General features: G+C 42.8%; 1 protein-coding gene across 1 annotated transcript; it reads right to left on the bottom strand.

The window, feature by feature from the left end:
* Positions 1-1461: 1461 nt before the first annotated feature.
* On the bottom strand, positions 1462-24830 carry LOC106572158 (beta-citrylglutamate synthase B). The gene is made up of 5 exons (XM_014146065.2): positions 23911-24830; positions 14564-14794; positions 9641-9727; positions 5975-6178; positions 1462-4430 (listed from the first exon to the last, which is right to left on the bottom strand). The coding sequence occupies exons 1-5, from the start codon at positions 24071-24073 to the stop codon at positions 3919-3921; spliced, it is 1197 nt and encodes a 398-aa protein (XP_014001540.1). The 5' UTR covers positions 24074-24830; the 3' UTR covers positions 1462-3918.
* Between the last annotated feature and the right edge of the window lie 4 nt (positions 24831-24834).

The following is a 24834-nucleotide window of genomic DNA, read 5'->3' as shown; positions in this document are numbered from 1 at the left end:
CCCTATTTCTTCACACAAAATTCTTGCATGACTCGAGCCTGCAGATGCATGGCATTAGCGGTCCAAAACGTCATCATTTATATACGTTTTTAATATTTCATCATACACAGATGGTTTGAAGGTGACATTTCTTGTGTTATGGATTATATGAATTTGTATTTAAACCCACAAAGTTTAATCAAATCATGAAAAAAATAGGGCATATCAGTAGCAGTTTTTTGATCAACTAAATATATCAATCAATATTGTAAACCTTAGAGCAAATTCAGGTTCTTTTCTGAAAACAATGGATGGATGAAAGCACCCTAAGGAACTCTTTCAAGTCCTACATATGTACAGGTCATTTCTGACATGTCTTTATTATTATTTATATCAAAACACAAAGAATAAATGTTAAAATCATTTCACTACTAGTATTATTTGTATAGAATTTTTACAACAATGCTTGTTTTTGGCATTCAGATTGATTTCCTATGTGTTGAGAGGCAGAGAAACTCAGAGACACATTGGATTCCTCAATTCCCTTTCAAATATATGAGCCAAATATACATTAGCAGCAATTCAGAAATAAATAGTAACTTTTAAGTTGTGTTGTGTACACAGTTACCAATGAGGATAGTCACAAACCCTTCACACAGCAGAGGTCAGTACAGAACAGGCTGGAGTGTTACATCATCAAACCAGCACCAATTTGATAGCTTTAGCCATGTCATAAATAGAATAGCCAGTGTAACCTGTTCTCGTCAATTGGTTCCTTGTCTCCTTCCTATGGTGGGCACTGATCGGAAAAGACCGGATAGATGAAATCAATGACTAGTTGGGGGTGCTGCCAGGCCAGTTTGTACTGTGATTTCCTATCAGTGTCCACAAAGGAATTGGGATGATAAGGCATTTTAAGTGTTTTTGGACACATACTGAACCATACTGAGTAAATTAACCTAGATATGCTGTAGGTTATATGAATGTAGTGAGCAGGGATATTATTTCAACAATGCATATGTTGGAGAAAATGGCCGTCCTTTAATTCTTTCCTATGGCTAGTCTTAAGGATGTGTTCGCTTTACATTAATCTAAAAAAGAATGAATGTGGAATGACACAGGCTTCATATAAAACACAATAAACGTAACCTTTAAAAAAAAGAAAAAGGGACAACAACAATTGTAGACCAGTCACCCAAAAGCTGTGGAAGGAAGCAGGGTGACTTAGCCTTATTGATGAACAGACCCCGTGGTCCTATGTCAAGTACAGGGGAATCACAGTTCTCAGAGGGATATTTCATAATGCTGGACAAATCACAGTACTGTAAATGGTGTTAAATCCCAGGGGAGCCGCTGAGATACTTGACAGCTTTTTCCCAAAAAGTCACAAATTCTTTGCCGCGTTCACATTTGACACGCTTGTGATTACTGCCTCAGACCCCTGTTAGATTCCAGACCGTTAGTAAATCGCCCCCACAAAAATCAAGCTTCACAGCGGCCTCACTTTATTTGAGACAAGATTAGTGCACACAAACCACTCTTTTCCTTAAAAAATACCATAAATTAGCGGAAAAAACACTGAACATCATAAAACAAGCAAGGAAAAAAAGTGCACGTTAACCTTCATGGTACACCACATTTTTTAATAGTTTAACATTTATTTTTTTGTTTGTCATCAATACACATTTTAGGCAGATCTGTAGCTAGGATGGATATGTCACATGCCTTAGGAGTGGGGATGAGATCAAGGCTGCTTCCCTGAGTTATGTTTGAGAGTCAACTGTTTGACATAGAAGCCTTCTACATATGAGTTATGGGCCTCAACAATAATGGCTAGTCACTAAGTGGCACAAAGTAGGGTGGCTTGTGCTTTGGATGATTGCTGCGAATGCTTTTTGGTTGATGGCAGATGCCCCAGAGTTGATACGTAGTGGATAGGTCTTTTTTTAAGGCTGAGTGGTAGAAGATTTACCGCAATTAACCAACAGCTCAAGAGAGAAGCTCTAGGCCACAGATATCCCTGGAGAAGTTTTCCTTTTGAGGAATGAAACGGTAACATTCTATCAAACACACTGTAAAAAAAGATAGTATTGTTTTGCATTTTATTTGTACAACAAGTTTATGAAGTTTAGCTCACTTGAGAAGAATAAACAGTAATTTGTCATCAGCCAAAACATTAGGCTGATAAACCGCATTTAGCCAAATCCACAGAAATGTTAGCACGCATGTTCTTTGTTAAAACTTTATTTTTGACATTGCATGTTCTGTACAAACCAATCTGTTGTACACAATAGCTTACCAAAATGTTTAAGTTTAGAAAGTTTACAGTTATTTCAGCCCCTAGGATTTTCATATCAGCCCGATACTAGTAAGCATGAACGCTTCTAAAATTATTATTTACAAAAAATTGACTTGACTATATTTACGTCCTATGGAGGGATCAAAGCTTGTAAAGTCAAGGCTCACTTGAAACCACAAGGATGCTGGCAGATATGTATGACTCAAAGTAGTTTATTCTATGGCAGTGAGAAGTTCTGTTTTGAGGTATATTATTCTTGTAGGTGTAGTGACAGCTTCCGCACTGTAACTCACTGTTCCTAGACGGATCCAACTTTCTTCCCGAGAACTATAAAATGAAGAAAAATAAACCGTGTCTCATAAGAGAGAGTTTCCGTTTGACTATTGTTCCTGTAAAAAGCTTTAAAAAAAAGCAAATAAAAACAAGCCCCTAAAAACATGCAATTGAAAACAGAGTGACTGTAGGCTCGATTTTGGGTCAATTGTGCTTGACCTACGCTTATGTGTTTCTAGATGCATTCTCTTGAGAGGAAATAGTGTAGTGTTGTTACTATACAAGGTGCCCCTAAGCAATGGTCCTAGGTCAGTTTTGTTATTCGAATGAGATCTAAGATGTTCTGACATCTTCAATTAAGAATTAGGGGAAGGGAAGTCAGACCATAGATCCAGTGTTTAGGAGTTCCTCGTCAGTGTTGGGGGGGGGGGGGGGTAAGTTCCATTTTGATTCCAGACAATTCATGAATTTAATGCAAATGAAATGTGATGACGATTTGTATTTGATGATTTTCAATCATCCCATTTCCAGAATTAACTGAGGTAGAAAATGGAATTGGCCCCAATCTGCACTTAATAGTCCCTGTGACAGTGTAACCTGTCTGTCCTCTGCTACATGGAGCTGGTGGGCAGTCTGTCTAGTCCTCTGTGTGTACCTCTCCCAGTCATGGTGAAAATCCCATGCAAAACAATTCATTTCACCAACAGTAAATCAAGCCTGGCTACGTCCTCAGTGGTTGATCTACAACGACGACCACGCATCAATCTCATTCTCCAATATACAGTTTTGTAGTGTGTGCTCGCTCAATAGGATGGACAGATTTCCATGACTATGTGCTGGTGTATGTAACGCTCTTTAGGGTTCTCCCAACAAAAAAAACTCTTGCTCACCTCACCCTCACAAAGCAATTGAAAACAAAAAGATTCTGTAAATCAGCTAACCTTCTGGATCCCACTTCTGCCACCAACTGCAGTTGTAAACTAACTGGGTTGTTTGCAGTGGGGGAGAAGAGAAGAGTCAGGGGAGCAGCCTTAGATCTCTATGTGTTTATGGGGGGGAGTTAGTATGAGAAGGCGCGTGCGTCTACATCTGTTCGTCATGTCAGTTTATGTGGTCATGGCATTTTTCATTACATTTTTGTTTGTTCAGCTCATGCTTTTGCATGTAACATCCTGCCTGTGTAACGTGTATAGGAGTTTGTGTTTGTGATCTGCAACAGGAATGTCCACCGCCAAATGTTCAGGTGTGTGTTTGTAAGTGTGTGTGTGTGTGTGTGTGTGTGTGTGTGTGTGTGTGTGTGTGTATGTGTATGTGTGTCTTTGAGTGTGTGTGAGTGTGCGTGCGTGCGTGCCTTGGCTGTGTCCAGCTCACTCAGTCAATAATTTGATCTCGTTGGCGAGGAGGGTGTTGAAGTTGTAGGCCGGGTCGGGGAGGTTGGGTAGCACCGGGCTGGGGCCAGCTTGGCGGCTCGGGGGCTGCGGGGTGGTATCGGCCAGCTCGGGGTCGCTCTCGCTAGATGTAGAGCCCACGCTCATGTTGCACACAGCCTCGGGCAGCACGCTGCTGACTGCCGGGCACACCTCGGGCTCACTGCTCGTCTCGCTGGCGCTGGACACCACCGAGAGCAGCGACATCTTGCGCGTGAGGCGGCTGGGCAGCAGCGAGAGGGCATGGTCGGCCACGATGCCCGCCACGTCCATGCCGCACGCCTGGTCGAAGGCGATGAAGCCCACGTTGGCGTTGGCCTCGCACACCACGAACGAGCCGTCGTTGAGCTGCAGCAGGTCGATGCCGCACACGTCCATGCCCAGGATGTTGGACACCTGCACCGCCAGCTGCTTGCCCTGCTCGCTCAGCGGGCACATCATCCCCACGCCGCCTGCGGGAAAGAAGGGGACAATGGAAGGATAGGGACGTCAGTCACCGCTATCTGTGGACTGTAGACTGTTCACTGTGTGCCATACATGGACATTATTCACATTCTCTGAGGCCTCTATAGCGAGGAAGCGGCAGCGTAGCCTAGTGGTTAGAGCGTTGGACTAGTAACTGAAAGGTTGCAAGATTGAATCCCCGAGGTACAAATATGTCATTCTGCCCCTGAACAAGGCAGTTAACCCACTGTTCCTAGGCCGTCATTGAAAATAAGAATTTGTTCTTAACTGATTTACCTAGTAAAATAAAAAACAATCATGGAAGGACAGAGAAAACAGTGACCAACTATGTCTTGTGGAATTATTAGTATTTATTTTAGTGAAATAGATAGAAATAGGATGGACAAACACATACATCATATACTATATGACCCAGCCAGAGCAACTGAGAATCTATGCTTGCATAAGACAAAACCAAATCTTATTATAACATCATGTGACACTTGTCATATAACTGTGGAACAATTGATGACCGATGACCCCAAAATGTCACAAGACATGAGTGTGTCGGCTAGCCTAAAACTGCAGATGTTATGACAAGCATAATCATGTCTGTCATCAACAACAAAGTCACGTTCAAGACAACTAACTATATTGTCCTTCTGTGGTCAAATTCAAGTGCACTGCTCCTCTTACTGTCCCCTATGATATGGTGTGATTTCCTAACATAGACAAACTATGACTCTGCAAAATCCATTGGAATCCTCTTGTGAACCACAAAATAAACAAAACTAATGGAAATAGCACGTTCAGGGTAAAAAAATATGTTTCTTAGCCAACTAAAGAAATTCTCATTCATTGAAAATAACATAAAGCAACATTTGTTTTATGGAACTCCATTAATCTCGGTTACTCAGAAGTCAAATTCTGTTGAGAAAGTTTCTAATTTTCTGTTTTACTTCTGGGGGGGAATGCCGTTAACTGTGATTACCTTAGTGCAAAGGAAGGAGGCGAAATCTCCTCCCTCGCAAACGGAATCTCTTGGCCAAACCCCTCCCTTCGCCTGTGTTTTGTAGTCATGCATTTTTACAATACAGACTATTTTGACTTTGTGGCTGTGGATTCTAGCAGAAACTGTTTATCAAACACACACAGGCTTAAAAATCTCTGCACCAGTTTAAGCACCGCCTTCGCCCAATCCTGATTCATCCAAATAATCAACACTCCTGCTCGTAATCACATAATTCTATGTGAGCCTTGACAGATTATTGCCGTTTTATCTGTCCACGAGAATCTGTCCACGAGAGATTAGAACTCCATAAAAAAACAGATTTGACTCTGACCTTGGTTTTCTCTAGCGATAACCAGTCTATAGACACTGTGGTGACAGCATCACATAAACAGCATCACTTAAACCTAATTTATTTTCTGTCTGTAAAACCCTGATGAAGGCTACATGCCGAAACGTGTCGGTTGTAATAAAGAAGCATAAAAAACTAACTTCCATTGTCCAAGAATAATATCCTTCTCTCCTCTGTCCAGCGTCACTCACCCAGGGAGCAGTTGCTCTGCATGCGTCCGTCGGTGGAGCAGCGCAGCATGGAGCCGATGACACGGCCGCCCACCAGCACCACCCGGACGTCGCGACCGTGCGACTCTTTCACGTACTCCTGGAAGAGGTAGGGAGCGTCGTGGCGAATCAGGTGGCTCAGGTCAGCCAGGTGGTGCTTGTCCCTGGCCAGGAACACTGCCTTTCCTGTGAGAGGGGGGGGTTGTTGAGGAGTGGAGGGTAGGGAGAAATTTAGAACTTTTCATTACATCTCAAGAATCACAAAGATGCTTTAAAAAGGAAAAGAAACATTAGGCTATTGATAATTCATGGCCTGAACAGGGGTTTTCAGTCACAAAAGTCATCATTCATTCATCTGACCTTTGCCCTCCTGACCATGTAATACTCTGCACACAGTGCCTTCAGAAAGTATTCGCACCCCTTGACCTTTTCCACATTCTGTTGTGTTACAAAGTGGGATTAAAATGGATTTAAATGTCATTTTTTTGTCAACAATCTACACAAAATACTCCGTAAAAAAAATATATGGAAAATGTTACCTTTATTTAACTAGGCAAGTCAGGTAAGAAAAAAAATCTTACTTACAGTGACGGGATAACCCGGCCAAACCCTAACGACGCTGGGCCAATTGCGCGCCGCCCAATGGGACTCCCAATCACGGCCGGTTGTTATACAGCCTGGAATCAAACCAGGGTCTGTAGTGACCCCTCTAGCACTGAGATGCAGTGCCTTAGACCACTGCGCCACTCGGGAGCCCTAAATAAAACACTAATATATGTTGATTAGATAAGTATTGAAACCCTGAGTCAATACATGTTAGAATCAACTTGGGCAACGATTACAGTTGTGAGTCTTTCGGAATTGTCACCTGGATTGCACAACATTTGCTATATTACTTTAGTGCTTTGTTATACAGGCTTCCTTCTTTTCACTCTGTCAATTAGGTTAGTATTGTTGAGTAACTACAATGTTGTTGATCCATCCTCAGTTCTCTCCAATCCCAACCATTAAATGATGTCACTGTTTTAAAGCCACCATTGGCCTCATGGTGAAACCCCTGAATGGTTTCCTTACACTCCGGGTACTGAGTTAGGAAGGATGTCTATCTTTGTAGTGACTCTGTGTATTGATACACCATCCAAAGTGTAATTAATAACTTTACCATGCTCAAAGGGATATTGAATGTCGGCTTAATTTTTTTAAGCAGACAGCTACCAATAGGTTCCCTTCTTTGAGAGGCATTGGAAAACATCCTTGGTCTTTGTGATTGAATCGGTGTTTGAAATTCACTGCTCGAATAAGGGACCTTACAGATAATTGTATGTGTGGGGTACAGAGATGAGGTAGTTATTAACATAATTTTTAAAAGACTATTAAACAACACATTTTCCCCCTCAGGTGACTGAAAAGATTTTGCATGGGTCCCCAGATCCTCAAAAAGTTCTACAGCTGCACCATCGAGAGCATCCTAACAGGTTGCATCACCGCCTGGTATGGCAACTGCTCGGCATCTCCCCAGTACATCACTGAGGCCAAACTTCCTGCCACCCAGGACCTATATACTAGGTGGTGTCAGAGGAAGGCCCAAAACATTGTCAAAGACTCCAGTCACCCAAGTCATAGACTGTTCTCTCTGCTACCGCACGGCAAGCAGTACCGGAGCGCCAAGTCTAGGACCAAAAGGCTCCTTAACAGCTTCTACCCCCAATCAATAAGACTGCTGAACAATTAATCAAATGGCCACCCGGACTATTTACATTGTTTTTACACAGCTGCTATTCACTGTTTATTATCTACATGTATGCATAGTCACTTTACAAATAACCTCAACTAACCTGTACCACCACACATTGACTCGGTACCAGTACCCCCTGAATATAGCCTCGTTATTGTTATGTCATTTTCTTGTGTTACTTGTAGATTTTTTATTAAAAAAATGTTTATTTAGTAAATATTTTCTTAACTCTATTTCTCGAACTGCATTGATGGTTAAGGGCTTGTAAGGGAAACGGGGATACCTAGTCAGTTGTACATATTTATTATGTGACTTGTTAAGCACATTTTTACTCCTGAACTTATTTAGGCTTCCCATAACAATGGGGCTGAATAGTTATTGACTCAAGACATTTCAGATTTTCATTTTTAATTAATTTGTAAAAATGTAGTGAAAACATAATTCCACTTTGACATTGAGGAATAGTGTGTAGGCCAGTGACACAAAAGCTCAAATTAATCAATTTTAAAATTCAGGCTGTCACACAACAAAATGTGGAAAAAGTCAAGGGGTGTGAATACTTTCTGAAGACACTGTGCGTACTTTCAGTATTTTTCTGAAGCTGACAGTGATATTGTGAACGCTGACACCTCTCACATGAAAGGCCATGTAACAATTTAAATGTAGTCATCTTTCAAGACACTCGGGACACTGACTGAGAAGCCATGGTGGGGAGAGCAGAATGACTCTCGCACTGGCTAGCAAAAATGCCAGGGCCCATTTTAATTAGTGCAGACTCTGTCCTCATGCTCAGTGGCATGTCCTCTAACCACAACACAGGTCAGCGTTGACTAAGTGACCAGGGAGGGAGACCAGTGAGAGGAGCATGTGAGTGTGTTGGGGTGTGTCTAGAGATATTCGAATAGGTTGCGTTGCTTACACCACGCAGACAGGACAAAATGGTAGCCATGACACCTCATAGCTGAGATCAAACAACAGGACATGGCAAGGCCCCATGGAACAGGAGCAAGACAGCTGTCCAATGAGATAGAGGGGGCACACCCACTAAAAACCAGTGTCAACCAGCCAACCAGATTACACACTCAACAAAGAGGACCACTTAGCTTTCTTTACATGTGAGGAAAGAAGGAACGACTGCCCGTTGGCATTGCTATTGGCTAGGTATTTGGATCTTAAGTCATGTTAAATGCTCAAGAAATGGCTCATTGGCTGATATCCACCAATGGTCTCTTTCCTTAACAATGCCTTGTCTTGATAGTCTATGCCCTGTCACTACCCAAAGTCTATTATCCATAGAGACAATGGACGACCAACTAGGAGACCAACTAAAGCGTCAATGACTATGAATAGATAGGTTGATGGGCCGGTAGGCCTCTGTGGAATAGCCCGGGGTCAATCTCTTCCCAAAATGGTAGGGTTCTAAAAAAGGTCTCTGGCAATCCTTCTATAAAATATGAAAAGAAAGGGACCATGATTAATATGGGTTTAAATAAGCTGTCAAAGATTCATACTTGGTGCTTTCCTCAAACAATTAGCACTCCTTTGTCAAATTATATTAGGTGGACCAAGGTGCCATTGGCCACAATGCATATTTGAACTTGATTTAACTATGCAAGTCAGCTAAGAACAAATTCTTATTTACAATGACGGCTTACCCCGGCCAACACTGGGCAAATTATGCGCCGCCCTAAGGAAATTCCAATCACGGCCAGATGTGATACAGCCTGGATTCGAACCAGGTAATGTAGCGACACCTCTTACACTGAAATGCAGTGGCTTAGACCACTGCGCCACTCAGAAGCCCATAAATGGTGGAAGAGGATTAGAGAGAGACAGGTTTGCATAAACCCAGAAGCCTGGGCTGTAAAGAGACAGCGATGAGAGAGGGGAGGGATGGTCGCAGTCAGACTGACCTCTGTGACCACGAGTGTTCTTCACCACCACGGGGTAACCCAGTGGTTCCGCCTCGTCGATCATCTTGCGGAAGTTCTCGTGTCCTCCTACGAAACACACAAGACAGACCCACATACACGTTACAATTTGTCCAATGATCAAACCCTCTCTATTAACCCTCTGTGTACCTCAGTCATTTGACCGTGCGGAATGGGGTTTGTTGCTATAGCATCCATGTTGTGACTTGTGAAGCAAGATGTAGAGTAGTGTAGTCTTTATTATCCCAGGGTGGCAATTGATTTTGCAGCATGTAGTAAAAACACATTGAACACATGACAATAATATACACCAAAACAATAAATAGAGCAATATGCACACAACTAACAGTATTTCAGACGTATTCGTTTTAAACTTGGAGAGCCTGTATCTGCCCTCTGAGGGAAGCAAGATAAATTCATCAAACAAGGGATGCTGGGAGTCCTTCAGAATGGATTGCGCCTTACGGATGACTCATGGCTGATAAGAAATTATTGCCATTGGTATGTCATTCTGTGTTAATACTTGGCTGTTTAATCGTCTCTGACTTTTCATGTGACTATATCTGATAATACAATTGACCATTAAGAACTCTGTTGACATTTAAACATCATCTGGAGAGAGAGAGCTCTGCTTCAGTTTGCTCTGTCTGGGACCGAACTGTTTGGAATATTGAACACTGAAATTTGAGCGAGAAGGAAACACAGGATCATTTAGATTTTTTCTGTGCTCTCGGTCTCTGGTCTGGCATTTTAACAGAGAACCAGATGTGAGCTGCCCTGCACATGCCTTTTTCAAAAAGCACACGTCCACACTGCTGTGGGAATGAGAGAGGGAGACAGAAAAAGAGAGACACAGAGAGAGAGCAGCACATACAATTTAAAGCTCAGTTCTACCATGTCACTGGCTGCTGCAGTGGGGGGGAGGGGGGGGCAGAGGAGGGGTGGGGCAGGAGGGAGGGATCTTTTATTTTCAAAGTCATGAGGGTGGAGAGGCACATTACATAAGTGCTCCAGCTTCCCTGCACCGCCTGGTCTGCCTGGCCTCTTTATTCCGAATGCTATTCGGGAAAGATTATCCCTGCTGCCCTTGCCAAAACACACGGCATTCGATTTTTGCAGTGGCAAAAAAAAATATCAAAATGATGATGATGATGATGTAGTCTTACAACAAAACAAAAACACAGCGAGTGTGTGGTTTTGGCTTAGGACGTACAGGCCCTGTTGCCTGCCTGTGTTCTTACACATCCTGCTTTGTCCAACGTAAAGAAGGAAGACATTCCATGGAAAATGTGACAAATGCTCTAAAATGACGCAGATTATTTGTCTTGGAGAAAGGGATGATGATAGAGGAGGGGATTGGATGTGAGATGCTCTTTCTGTTTTGATTCTTAAGATCAACTAATCGGGTGACTTATGTTAATCCTGGTTGTGGAACCGTTTGTCATGATTACGTCTAGACTACGTCTACACTCAGACCAGCTCAAGTGCATTTAAAAGCATGCTTGGCGAATCATTCTCTGCAAGGCAGGTAGCCTAGTGGTTAGAGCGTTGGGCCAGTAACCGAAAGGTTGCTGGATCGAATCCCTGAGCTGACAAGGTAAAAATATGTCATTCTACCCCTGAACAAGGCAGTTAACCCACTGTTCCTTGGTAGGCCGTCATTGTAAATAAGAATTTGTTCTTATTAACTGACATGCCTAGTAAAATTTAAAAAAGGCAAATCTCCGATACAAGGATGCACCCAATTCATTATCACTGCCCTCACTCCAAGAACAAAGAGAGCAGCTATGCTTTGATTTAGTAGTCTTCCGCTTTACGTACAATCGGTGGTAGAGTGTAAGTAAGGACTTTTGATTCGTGATAATGTTGTAGATTGAGATTTGAAGCAGTATATCCTTAGTTATTATAGTCCAATATATATCCATATAAGATCTCAAGTAATGTGTGTGTGTGTGTGTGTTTTAACCCTTCACTTGTGGTCAGATGTCTGTGCTATAAAGGGCCACTCCGCTGAGGAATTCATCTGGTAGAGAGCTCTGCGTATTCTGGGCAGTAAGGTTGCTGAGCAAGACACATTCTCCCGGAGGGGATAAGTTGAGTTGTTGACCAGTTTGAACCATTTATTTTTAAGTACCATGTCAGTCAGCTCTCTGTTAACCTCATGTTAATGCCATATTTGAAGTATGGGTAGTTCTGTACCGACCAATAAGAAGTGCATCAAGTGACAGTATATAAGCTATGTAAAAAAAAATATTTTGAAGTGCAACCCTTCCATCGCAATGAATTAGAGAGAGTGCTTCCCTGTGGCTCAGTTGGTAGAGCATGGTGTTTGCAACGCCAGGGTTGTGGTTTCAATTCCCACGGGCGGCCAGTAAGGAGAAAAAAAAAAAAAAGAAATGTATGCATTCACTACTGTAAGTTGCTCTGGATAAGAGTGTCTGCTAAATGACTAAAATGTAATTAAACAATTGAACCTGGACAAACTGTCCGAGATTCCTTGCGTCGACTCCTTACAAGCTGTCTTAAGTGTATACTGACTTGAACAAAGATACTGTACCTGTTGATTACCTGCCCCTGCACTGATAGACAGAAACAGCGAAGAGTGGTGCAGTAGCTAATTAAAAGGTATATAACTAAATATACTGAACAAAAATATAAAACATACAACAAATTGCAAAGATTTTACTGAGTTACAGTTTATAAAAGGAGATCTATCAATTCAACTAAATTCATTAGGCCCCACTCTATGAATTTTACATTACTGGGAATACAGATATGCATCTGTTGGTCACAGATTCCTTTAAAAAAAAGGTAGGGCGTGGATCAGGAAACCAGTCAGTATCTGGAGTGACCACCATTTGGCCATGAGGTCAAAGGAATTGTCTGTAGAGCTCTGAGACAGGATTGTGTCGAGGCACAGATCTGGGGATGGGTACCAAAACATTTCTGCAGCATTGAAGGTCCCAAGAACACAGTGGCCTCCATTTTTAAATTGAAGAAGTTTGGAACCACCAAGACTCTTCCTAGAGCTGGCCGCCTGGCCAAACTGAGCAATCGGGGGAGAAGGGCCTTGGTCAGGGAGGTGACCAAGAACCTGATGGTCACTCTGACAGAGCTCCAGAGTTCTACTGTGGCGATGGGAGAACCTTCCAGAAGGACAACCATCTCTGTAGCACTCCACCAATCAGGCATGTATAGTAGAGTGGCCAGACGGAAGCCACTCCTCAGATAAAGGCACGACAGCCCGTTTGGAGTTTGCCAAAAGGCACCTAAAGGACTCTATAGACCATAAGCAACAACATTCTCTGGTCTGATGAAACCAAGACTGAACTCTTTGGCCTGAATGCCAAGTGTCACTTCTGGAGGAAACCAGGCACCATCCCTACAGTGAAGCATTGTGGTGGCAGCATCATGCTGTGGGGATGTTTTTCAGCGGCAGGGACTGGGAGACTAGTCAGGATCGAGGGAAAGTACAGAGAGATCCTTGATGAAAACCTGCTCCAGAGCGCTCAGGACCTCAGACTGGGGCGAAGGTTCATCGTCAAACAGGACAACGACCCTAAGCACACAGCCAAGACAATGCAGGAGTGGCTTCGAGACAAGTCTTAATGTCCTTGAGTGGCCCAGCCAAAGCCCGCACTTGAACCCGATTGAACATCTCTGGATAGACCTGAAAATAGCTATGCAGCGACGCTCCCCATCCAACCTGACGGAGCTTGAGTGGATCTGCAGAGAAGAATGGGAGAGACTCCCCAAATACAGGTGTGCCAATATTGTAGTGCCATACCCAAGAAGAGTTGAGGCTAAAATCACTGCCAAAGGTGCTTCAATAAAGTACTGAGTAAAGGGTCTGAATACTTATGTAAATGTCATATTTCAGTAAAAAAAATATATACAGTTGCAAACATTTAGAAAAACCTGTTTTTGCTTTGTCATTATGAGGTGTTGTGTATAGATTGATGAGGGGAAAAAAACATTTTAATCCATTTTAGAATAAGACTGTAACCTAACAAAATATGGAAAAAGTAAAGGGGTCTGAATACTTTCCGAATGCACTGTATCTGGTGAATATGCAGTCCATGGAAAAACTGGGACATTTTCAGCTTCCAGGAATTGTGTTTATCCTTGCGACATGGGGCCGTGCATTATCATGCTGAAACATGAGGTGATGGCGGTGGAGGAATGGCACGACAATGGGCCTCAGGATCTCGTCACGGTATCTCTGTGCATTCAAATTGCCATTGATAAAATGCAATTACCGCCACCATGGGGCACTCTGTTCACAATGTTGACATCAGCAAACCACTCGCCCACACAACACCATACACGTAGTCTGCAGTCTGAGGCCGGTTGAATGTACTGCCAAATTCGCTAAAACAATGTTCAAGGCGGCTTATGGTAGAGAAATTAACATTCAATTATCTGGTAATAGCTCTGGTGGACATTCCTTCAGCCAGCATGCGAATTGCACACTCCCTCAAAACTTGAGACATCTGTGGCATTGTGTTGTGTGACAAAACTGTACATTTTAGTGCCTTTTTTTGTCCAGCGCACATGGTGCACCTGTGTAATGATCTTGCTGTTTAATCAGCTTCTTTATATGCCACACCTGTCAGGTGGATGGATTATCTTGGCGAGGAGAAACATTTTTGAGAAATAAGCTTTTTGTGCCTATGGAACATTTCTGGGATCTCTTATTTCAGCTCATGAAACATGTGACCAACACTTTACATGTTGCGTTTATATATTTTTGTTCCGCGTAGTTATCCAATTTCAGTTACAGAAATACATTTCAGCAAATCATTATAATCAAGGATGTAATCAACACAACAAGAAAAGTCAAGGGATTATGGGTTTTCTAAGCTCAGGAATGAGAAATAATATGGACCAAGCTTTGGAGCTCACCGTAAGAGAAGGTGTCCGGGAGGGGGACCCCGTGGCCGGCCAGCTCCTGGAAGGTCCAGAACTTGTTGACGCAGTTGAGGATAGCCTGGGGCCGGTTGACCAGCCTGCAGCCCATCTTCTCCAGGTGGCGCAGAACCGTGATGTCGCTGTCCGACTGCACCCAGGGGGTGGGCACCCGCACCACCGCCACCTGAGGGTAGGACGTCACCACCTCCTGCTCCACCCGCAGACCTGGGGATGAAAGAAGGGAGGGAGAGAGAAAAGAGAGGCCTCTATCTTAAAATATTCCCAATGTCACATAGCTTCATATAGAGAGCTTTGGCAATTATTGATTGATGACATAGACAGGTTTCGCAATCTTCTACAGATACGGAAATGCAGGCTACACTTTCACTCATGAACGCCAAAGGAAACAACACATTTAACTGATATCAACATTTTTCTGAGCAACTCAGGTGGCGACAGTGGCTTGGCTTTGTATGTATCACACAACAGAAGCCCAGACAACCTAGGAGTAGCTAGTGCCCATTTGGAACATTCAGGCCACGCCCATACATCTGTTCCCACTGCACCAAAAACGTAGGGCATAGTCTAGCTGCGATCGGTTACTACTGTGTTTGTGTACGCAGCTCGTCATTATGGAGCTGCTCTGGACGTGCGAGTTCTGAGCTGGCTGTGAGTAGCAGAGGCGTGGGTCCAGGTAGGGTACTGTAACCTAGTGGTGTAAGTGCTTCATTTGGACTGGGTCCTGCCTGCATCGCTCACTCACATCACACCCTGCCCACATCCTCATGCTCCCCCGTGGCACTGCCAACTTCTCTGGCCTCAGGGCCAAGATTCGTCACCCCTGGAGGAGCACCGATCCCCAGCTGTGTACTTAATACAGCTTACAGTTCATTGCGTGCTGCCAATATAGGTAGGTATCAGCACAAATAGGGGAGATTGAACCTAAATACACATAAGAGATTTCTACGATCATGCACACAAGATGTACCACCAGCACCAATTCTCTGAATGATCTTGCACCACGTTTGAGAAAGTATACAAGAGATAGCTATGTATATAGCCTATCTGTAGATTGTCAATATAAATACACATATGTTTGTGTGTTTGAACGTTTTGTTGTGCACGAGGTTACTCACTGTGAGATTTGAACTGGCAACTAACAGTCCATTTTGGCCTACTACCAGCCATTTTAATTCGGGAAGAAAGAACAATAAGGAGAGGCAGATGGGGTGATGATGGTACGCGAGGTGGAGCGGGGGAGAGGAGAGAGGCTTGTCACTGACGCAGCACTCTTCAATCCACCGTGACCTGCTTTTCAGCCATCTTAAGATCTCCACTCACCAAAGCGACAGCGTCAACGCTGGATCGACAGAGGTCGCAGTGACTGAGGCACACAAACAAAGGATAGGTGACGGGCTTCTCAAATACTGGCTCCTGATGCTAAAAAGGAGCGCACAGAAAAAGGGAAGGACATAGGTCATTTTTGATTCAAACGATGGTCAGAGAATAAAAAAATGGAAAAAGGCTGGATATGTATGCATAAAGAACTGCAGGGGCGGTGGGGAAAAAGTGTGTGAGTGTGTGGCGGGGGATGACTCAGAAGTGGAAAGCGTTTGTTTGGGAATAGCAGTCCGTCAGCCCTCCCCTCACTCTCAGTATTCAAATCGAGGGATAATTCATACACACCCTTTTCTCCCCAATCACACTTTTGATTGTGCAGCCGTTGAGCGAGCCATGCTACAAGTATTAAAGGACACCGGCCAAGACAGTGTCCACATCACTTGTCTCAGTTTCCAAGGGAACTACACAGAGCACATTGAAAACCTCAATGAATCCGTTCATTCATTTGGGGTGAGTGGGTGCACTTATAGTACCATGTGAACGTTCAGAAAACGTTCATATAACCTTCCAGTCCTCTTGTCAGAACAACAGATCATATAAGGAAATCAGTCAATGTAAATGGATTTCTCTAAAACGATGTTGGAGGTGGTTTATGGTAGAGAAATGAACATTAAATTCTCTGGCAACAGCTCTGGTGGACATTCCTGCAGTCAGCATGCCAACTGTATGCTCCCTCAAAACTTGAGACATCTGTGGCATTGTGTTGTGTGACAAAACTGCACATTTTAGAGTGGCCTTTTATTGTGCCCAGCACAAGGTGCACCAGCTTCTTGATATGCCACACCCGTCAGGTGGATGGATAATCTTGGCAAAGGAGAAATGCTCACCAAAAGGGAGGTAAACAAATGTGTGCACAAAATTTGAGAGATATAAGCTTTTTGTGCGTATGGAAAATGTCTGATCTTTTACTTCAGCTCAAGAAACATGGGACCAACACTTTACATGTTGTGTTTATAGTTTTGTTCAGTATATATATATATATCCCCTGCTGTTCCGGAGGGCTGAGTGATCTCACTCTCTCTGAAGCCGACGTGAGTAGGCCTAAGTCTTTTAAACGGGTTAACACACGTAAGGCCGCGGGGCCAGACAGAGTTCTAGGGCGCGTCATCACAAAATGTGCAGACCAGCTGGCAGGCGTCTTCACAGGCATTTTCAACCGCTCCTTGTCCAGTCTGTAATCCACACATGTTTCAACCGGACTACCACCAATCCTGTTCTCAAAAAAGAAGGAAAACTGCCACAATGACTACCGGCCTGTAGCGCTCACATCTTTAATCATGAAGTGCTTTTGAAAGGCTGGTCACGGCACACATAAACTTCGTCATCCAAGACACCTTGGACCCACTCAAATTTGCAAATTAGTTGTTGTGAGACTGCTTTCCACCGTGGTTCTTTTTCCAATGGTCAACTTAACTCACAGATCGGTCTTGGGTACTATATAAAACCTACATCTACTGTACTACCAGGGTGACCCCTCTTACAGGTATGCTTTCACTTTTAAAAATTAGAAGTGTGTGGGCGCAGGATGAAAATTGTAAATTAAATATTTGAAGAAGAAAAAAATACATACAGTACCAGTCAAAAGTTTGGGCACACCTACTTATTTAAGGGTTTTTCTTTATTTTGACAAATTTTCTACATTGTAGACTAATAGTGAAGACGCCAAACTATGAAATAACACATATGGAATCATGTAGTAACCAACAAAGTGTTAAACAAATCAAAATATATTTTATATTTGACATTCTTCAAAGTAGCCACCCTTTGCCTTGATGACAGTTTTGCACAAGCAACAGGTGTAACGTCTTAAAAAGTGAATTTATTGAATTTCTTTCCTTCTTAATGCGTTTGAGCCAATCAGTTGTGTTGAGACAAGGTAGGGGTGGTATACAGAAGATAGCCCTATTTGGTAAAAGACCAAGTCCATATTAGGGCAAGAACAGCTCAAATAAGCAAAGAGAAACGACAGTCCATCCTTATTTTAAAACATGAAGGTCAAAATTTAAAGAACTTTTAACGTTTCTTCAAGTGCAGTCGAAAAACCATCAAGCGCTGTGATGAAACTAGCTCTCATGAGGACCGACATAGGAATGCCATGAGACCCAGAGTTACCTCTGCTGCAGAGGATAAGTTCATTAGAGTTACCAGCCTCAGAAATTGCAGCCCAAACAAATGCTTCACGGAGTTCAAGTAACAGACACATCTCAACATCAACTGTTCAGAGGAGACTGCGTGAATCAGGCTTCATGGTCGAATTGCTGCAAAGAAACCCCAACTAAAGGACACCAATAAGAAGAAGAGACTTGCTTGGGCCAAGAAACACAAGCAATGAACATTAGACCAATGGAAATCTGTCTTTTGGTCTGATGAGTCCAAATTTGAGATTTTTGGTTCCAACCGCTGTGTCTTTGTGAGACGCAGAGTAGGATGGAGGAGGAGGTGTGATGGTGCTTTGCTGGTGACACCGTCAGTGATTTATTTAGAATTCAAGGCACACTTAACCAGCATGGCTACCACAGCGATATACCATCCCATCTGGTTTAGGCTTAGTGGGACTGTCATTGGTTTTTCAACAGGACAATGACCCAACACACCTCCAGGCTGTGTAAGGGATATTTGACCAAGTAGAGTGATGGAGTGCTGCATCAGATGACCTGGCCTCCACAATCACCCAACTTCAACCCAAATGAGATGGTTTGGGATGAGTTGGACTGCAGAGTAAAGGAAAAGCAGCCAACAAGTGCTCAGCATATGTTATAACTCCTTCGAGACTGTTGAAAAAGCATTCCAGGTGGAACTGGTTGAGAATGCCAAGAGTGTGCAAAGCTGTCATCAAGGCAAAGGGTGGCAACTTTGAAGAATGTCAAATATAAAATATTTTGATTTCTTTAGCACTATTGGTTACTACATGATTCTATATGTGTTATTTCATATTTTTGATGTCTATTATTCTACAATGTAGATAAACCCTTGAATGAGTAGGTGTGTCCAAACTTTTGACTGGTACTGCATATCTGCCCATCTGGGTTTAGAACTCACCACCATTGAACTGTCTTAACGGACTGCACCACCAATCATAGCAGTTGGGATAAAATACAACAAGTTGACATGACCACCATTGTCATCTATTTATTGTCATCTATTTAATGTCACCGATTTTACTGAGTTACAGTTCATACAAAGAAATCAGTCAATTGAAATAAATGAATTAGGCCCTTATCTATGGATTTCACATGACTGTGCAGGAGTGCAGCCATGGGGGCCTGAGAGGGCATAGGAATGAGTTTCCCCCCACAAAAGTACTGTCCGGGTGGCTGGTCTCAGACGATCCCACAGGTGAAGAAGACGGATGTGGAGCACGCCAACACAGGACGCACTGCCAAATTCTCTAAAACGACGTTGGAGGTGGCTTTGGTAGAGGAATAAACATTCAATTATCTGGCAACAGCTCTGGTGGACATTCCTGCAGTCAGCACGCCAAATTGTCAACCTCTCCCTGTCTGAGTCGGTAATACCAACATGTTTCAAGCAGACCATCATAGTGCCTCACAGAGGTGCACAATGTCACAGAGGTGCACAATGTCACAGAGGTGCACAATGTCACAGAGGTGCACCTGTGTAATGATTATGTTGTTTAATCAGCTTCTTGATATGCCACACCTGTCATGTGGATGGATTATTCTGGCAAAGGAGAAATGCTCACTAACAGGGATGTAAACAAATGTGTGCAGAACATTTGAGAGAAATAACCTTTCTGTGTATTGAACATTTCGGGGATATTTTATTTGAGCTCATGAAACATGGGCCAAAACACTTTACATGTTGTGTTTAGTATATATTATTGGCACACTCCACTTACCAAGACCATTGCCAAGTAAAGCGAGCTGTCACCTGTTTTAATAGTAAGCCTTGTGGTGGTACCACCCAGCAGATCTAGAAGGGAGTGTATATCATACCGAATCCCTCCCTTGAGATGACATAGACTAGAAGAACTTTCTCAAGGTGCCTCTACGTCACTTTTTAAATTGTAGTGTCAAACCGCCAGGGGCAAAACGAGCTAGATTTACAACTTAAAGCCCAAAATATATCACTTTTGCAACTAACTGTCAAAATGAAAAGCAGAATTGACGCGATTAACTATAACTATGCCGAAAACATGTGTTTATCCCTAAAAAAAATCCCATGATAGTTATTCTTTAACAAGGGCCACAGGCCCAGTGGAAGCTAAATAGCTCCATAACATCGATGATGCACCACAATATTTTACCGTAGGTATGAGGTACTTTTCTGCATATGCTTCAAACCCACCACTGGTGTGCACGGCCAAAGCGCTCTATTTTCACGTCATCTGACCATAGCTCCGCCTGGAGGCATTGGCACTTGGATCGGAACCGGTGCTATAGTCAACATCGTTGATGTTATGGCCTATTTTGCTCCCACTGGTCCTGGGGCCCTTGTTAAGGTCAGTGGCATCTGAGCCAGGACATTTAGCCAAAAACCTGGTAGCCTCTGCCAGGAGTCTGACACTTGGCCCCAAGTTTATCTTCCAGCAAGACAATAACCCTAATCACTAATCAAAATCAACAATGAAATGGTTAATTGACCACAAAATCAACATTTTGCAATGGCCTTTTCAGTCTCAAGACATGAACCCCATTGAAAACCTGTGAAGAATTGAAGAGGGCAGGTGAAGGATTTCACAGATCTGGAAAGATTCTGTATGGAGGAATGGTCTAAGATCCCTCCCAATGTGTTCTCCAATATCATAAAACATTTTAGAAAAAGGCTCAGTGTCATTATGAAAATGCGTAATCTTGCCCCCCATCTTTTGAGATTTTTTTGTATTACTTGTTAAACAAAATATCTTTCTCTGACCAATTCTATTAATTCTATTAGTACAAAATACAATTTCCCCTTCCTTTTTTAACAACCAACATAGCTCAGTATTTATCAAGGGTGCCAGCAATTATAGACCCCACTGTATATACCTACCTGAATAACTCCATTATCCCTGCACACTGTAATAATAGTACTGGCACTGACCTGTTTATAACTTACATTCTTGTGTTTATTTTTTCTTCTCTTGTATTTCTTTTTTTCTTAACTATATTATTACTTTTATTCTGCATTGTTGGAAAGAGCTCGCAAGTAAGCATTTCACTGTACTGATTTACACCTGCGGTATCCTGTGCATGTGACAATAAAACTTGAAACTGATGGATCAGCATGGTTCGTCAATGGGGAGTCTTTCCTCAGTGTTCCGGTGCCAAGATTATGATTAAGGAAAGACAGGGAACTGAGCCCTTGGTCTATTACTGATGCGCCTCGCATCATATTACTGGCGGTGGTGGAAAATCACAATGTGCTCAATTGGCCATGGCTCGAGAGTTCCTGTGTCCTGTTGCCTTCGATAATATTATGGACGTGCTATATTTGTCATCTCGCGGTGAAAAGTGTGTGTGTCGCCTCTACGTGGAAGGCCAAAGAATCCGGCGTCGATTCGTAACCTGTTTAACCTCTTGCACAACTCTATATCTCTGAATCATGGGATGTGAGATTCCTTTGGCTGATCACTGGGTTTGGCCTCTTACGTGAAGGTCCATCTTTGGTATTCCAGACAAGCTAGTGAGCACATAGCCTGTTCAGAGGACATGGAGCATCCATTAAACACTTTTGTATGGAACAGGCTATGACAATGGACTTTGCTCTGTGGTCTGTTGCTACAAAAGTTATTTACACAATACAGGGCTGATACATGCTGAACCACTTCAAGCCTGCTGTCATTTCATACTGTTTATTAGATAGCACTGCAGGTATTGGCCTAATGCATTATGATGTGGTTACAATGCATTGTAAGGCCCGTCATGTCACGAGCATGTATGACTCCCTGTGAGAAAAAAGAAGGCAGGCCACATAACACACAGCAGTGCTCCAGTTATGGCTTTAGCCAATAGTCCTACCCTCTCTTCCTCCTGGGTGTGTCACAGATTATTCAGCATTGAAGACTAGGCTATCTACCAAGAGGCCATTGTTAAAGTGGGTGTCTGACTGGCTTTGACTTTACCACCATTTTGTAAGGCAAGTCATTTCGTAAGATACATTTTCCCCCCCAACTGCTGTAGAGTAACAGATTCAACATGTAGCCTACGTGAAGGATGAGGAGAATGTACACTGGTTTCTAGATCGTACGTGCTCCATCCCACGTGAGGAAGCTACTGGATTCGGAAGCCGTTCCCAATCTCACTGCCACATGTCAAAGAGACAGCTCCATCCCCACCTCCTGGTCTGAGTCAGCTTGCCCCCTCCCTTCAGTCAATGCCATCATGTAAGATGTGCTATAAGACAGCCTGCCACCTCATTGAGCTAAATGCACCCCCTATTACACAAGCTCATGCCTGACTACCAAATTCCACACAAGGGTCCTCACGTTCTTCAAATCAAGCAACCAAGGATATTAAAATGTGATAAACAGTTTAGTGATAAACTTATAGTAGCTATTGTTGGACTTGTCCCACCAGCCATCAGTGCTAAAGTCTGTGTTCTGATGCCTGTGTCTGTTGTCCCTGCATGCAAGTGCCTCGTGAGAAATCCAATATCTCCTATGTATTTGCAATTGTTGTACTCGTGTTGACTCAAGTTTAAAAAAAAGAGAAGACAGCTAAAAGTGAATCAATATAGCTAGATAGCTAAACCCACTACACACTTCACTTAGCTAATTACAAGTCAAATCAATGAAAATTGCATTACATCTTCTTCTATTGCTTAACGTCATTAGATACTTCTATTGAATTAATGTTAGCTAGCATAGCTGTGCTGGCCCATCAAGAATACCCCATAACCTACTAACGTTAGCTACTAGCTAGCCACTCTCTTTGTATTACGATGCGGGTGTAGCGCAATAACATCTGCTAAATATGTGTATGTGACCAATAAAACGTGACTTGTTCACAAAAGCTATCCAGCATAACGTTAGCTAGCTAGTTATTATACGTTTCCATAATGTAGACAATATTTTCCACATAGGCATATAATAAAGTAGCTATTCGATTTAGCAATTTTTTTGCCTTGGCATCATGGAGAATCTCTGTCTGACTATTCGAGGGTGTCTGGAAACTGGGTTGGTGCTATACCCAAGTGAAGTTGTATTGGATATTCGGTTTTGATAGTGAATATTCGGTTCACTCGTCAATAGCTATTGAACCAAGCATGTCATGACTATGAAAAAGGTAGTATATTCTGAATCATGGGAGGATGGAGAACCATCAAAACATTTTATTTTGTATAAAACATGGGTAAGGTTTCAGATTTAAATCTTAAGTAGCTCTTAAACAACAATCCACACATTTTATTATACGATTGCAATCTTTCAATAGCTCTTAAACTAAGTGTACTATCACTATGACAACCATATATTCTGAATCAAGATATTCCCCCAAAATAAAATGTGTGGATTGTTCTCCATCCTCCCCTGATACAGAATATATACTTTTCATAGTCATGGTACGCTTTGTTTAAGAGCTATTGAAGATTTAAATCTGAAACTTACTTTTTATTATTATTCAAAAAATGTAATATTGTTTTCCATCCTTCCCTGGTTCATAATATACCATTCTAATAGTCATTGCATGCTTGGTTCAATAGCTATTGACGAAAGAAAGCCACAAATCCAATGTAAACACATTTTACCTAGGTTTAGGCGGTCACGTCACAGAGTTAGCTAGCTAGCCAGCAGCTCGCGCTAGCAAGTTGTGTGTGTGTGTGTTTCGATGCGGAACAATACCTGCTATTGCTAGGCTCGCTAGTGCTATAATACTACACTGAAATACACCCCACCATAGACAACAAGAATACACGATTAACCCCAAATTCAAAACAGTTGAAAAATGACATGACTATTAGTACGGTGGTAGATGTGCCACTTCAAATCTAGTGATACTTGCCTAATTGTCCCTCGCTGATGGTGAGCACGATTTGGTCCATGAGAAGAGAGCGGAATTCAACATCCTCCTCGGCGCATCGCTGTTTCAGAGCCCGAAGGATTTGGACTTGCGGATACTCCTGGTGGATACGCCGGTCGGTCACAAACCAAACCCGAGAACACATATTTATATCAAACTGTGTCGTGCCGATTGAAAATAGTACCGAATACACACCGCTGTGGCCGAGAGGGTGGCGGGCGGGCGAACGAGAGCGCGGGATCCTAGTCAGAGATTGACGCGAATAATACAAAGATGCTCACACAATAGAGTGCAGCTACACGAACAAGCAATGTGGCTAAAAAAATCAAACACCACGATTAAGGCTGTTCTTTTAATGGTCGATTAATTACTCGATTTCCACTTGCTTCCCTTCATTTGCAGGCCGTTATTCCTGGTCCCTTTCGATCCAAGAACCCGCTGAATCACAATGAGCACCACAGATTATTCCCTTCTAAAAACAATACTGGTAGCAGTATTAGCTATGACTCCTTGCTCTTGCAGCCCTTAGGGCAAACAAAGCTTGTGCCGTTTTGCTTCGAATCCACCGCTCATGGAACTCAACAGCTACTATCCAGTGAACACCGCAGCCGCTTGGCTGAATAACACAATTGTGGTAGCTCTATGATTATCGAAGAAACCAATGCTGCTCGTATCCCCACGCTTGTCTGGTCTGATTAATTGGTGGAATGGCCCTGTACCGCTATCCACGAGGATCGGTGCTGAAAAGGTGCACGCTTGTTTTCAGTCCTGCGTTTTCTTTCAAGCACGCGCCTCGTTTACGACTCAATTTTCCTCGTTCCCGGACAATATATGGCCAATGATAATCGAGTTTATGCCATAATATCGACCAATCGCAGTTTATAAACCAACGGTCACTGAAGTATG

The sequence above is a fragment of the Salmo salar genome, chromosome ssa15 (assembly GCF_905237065.1).
Source record: "Salmo salar chromosome ssa15, Ssal_v3.1, whole genome shotgun sequence".
Lineage (NCBI taxonomy): Eukaryota > Metazoa > Chordata > Actinopteri > Salmoniformes > Salmonidae > Salmo > Salmo salar.
The sequence above is the reverse complement of the archived record's forward strand: the minus strand, read 5'-3'. Positions and strand labels throughout refer to the sequence as shown.

Bases quoted from the DNA above. Each gene is read 5' to 3' on its own strand.
- LOC106572158 (XM_014146065.2), bottom strand. From the start codon at position 24,073: ATGTGTTCTCGGGTTTGGTTTGTGACCGACCGGCGTATCCACCAGGAG. The intron at 6,179-9,640 runs GTCAGTCTGACT...CCCCTCTCACAG, and splicing joins GAACACTCGTGGTCACAGAG to GAAAGGCAGTGTTCCTGGCC. The intron at 4,431-5,974 runs GTGAGTGACGCT...TCTTTCCCGCAG, and splicing joins GCAGAGCAACTGCTCCCTGG to GCGGCGTGGGGATGATGTGC.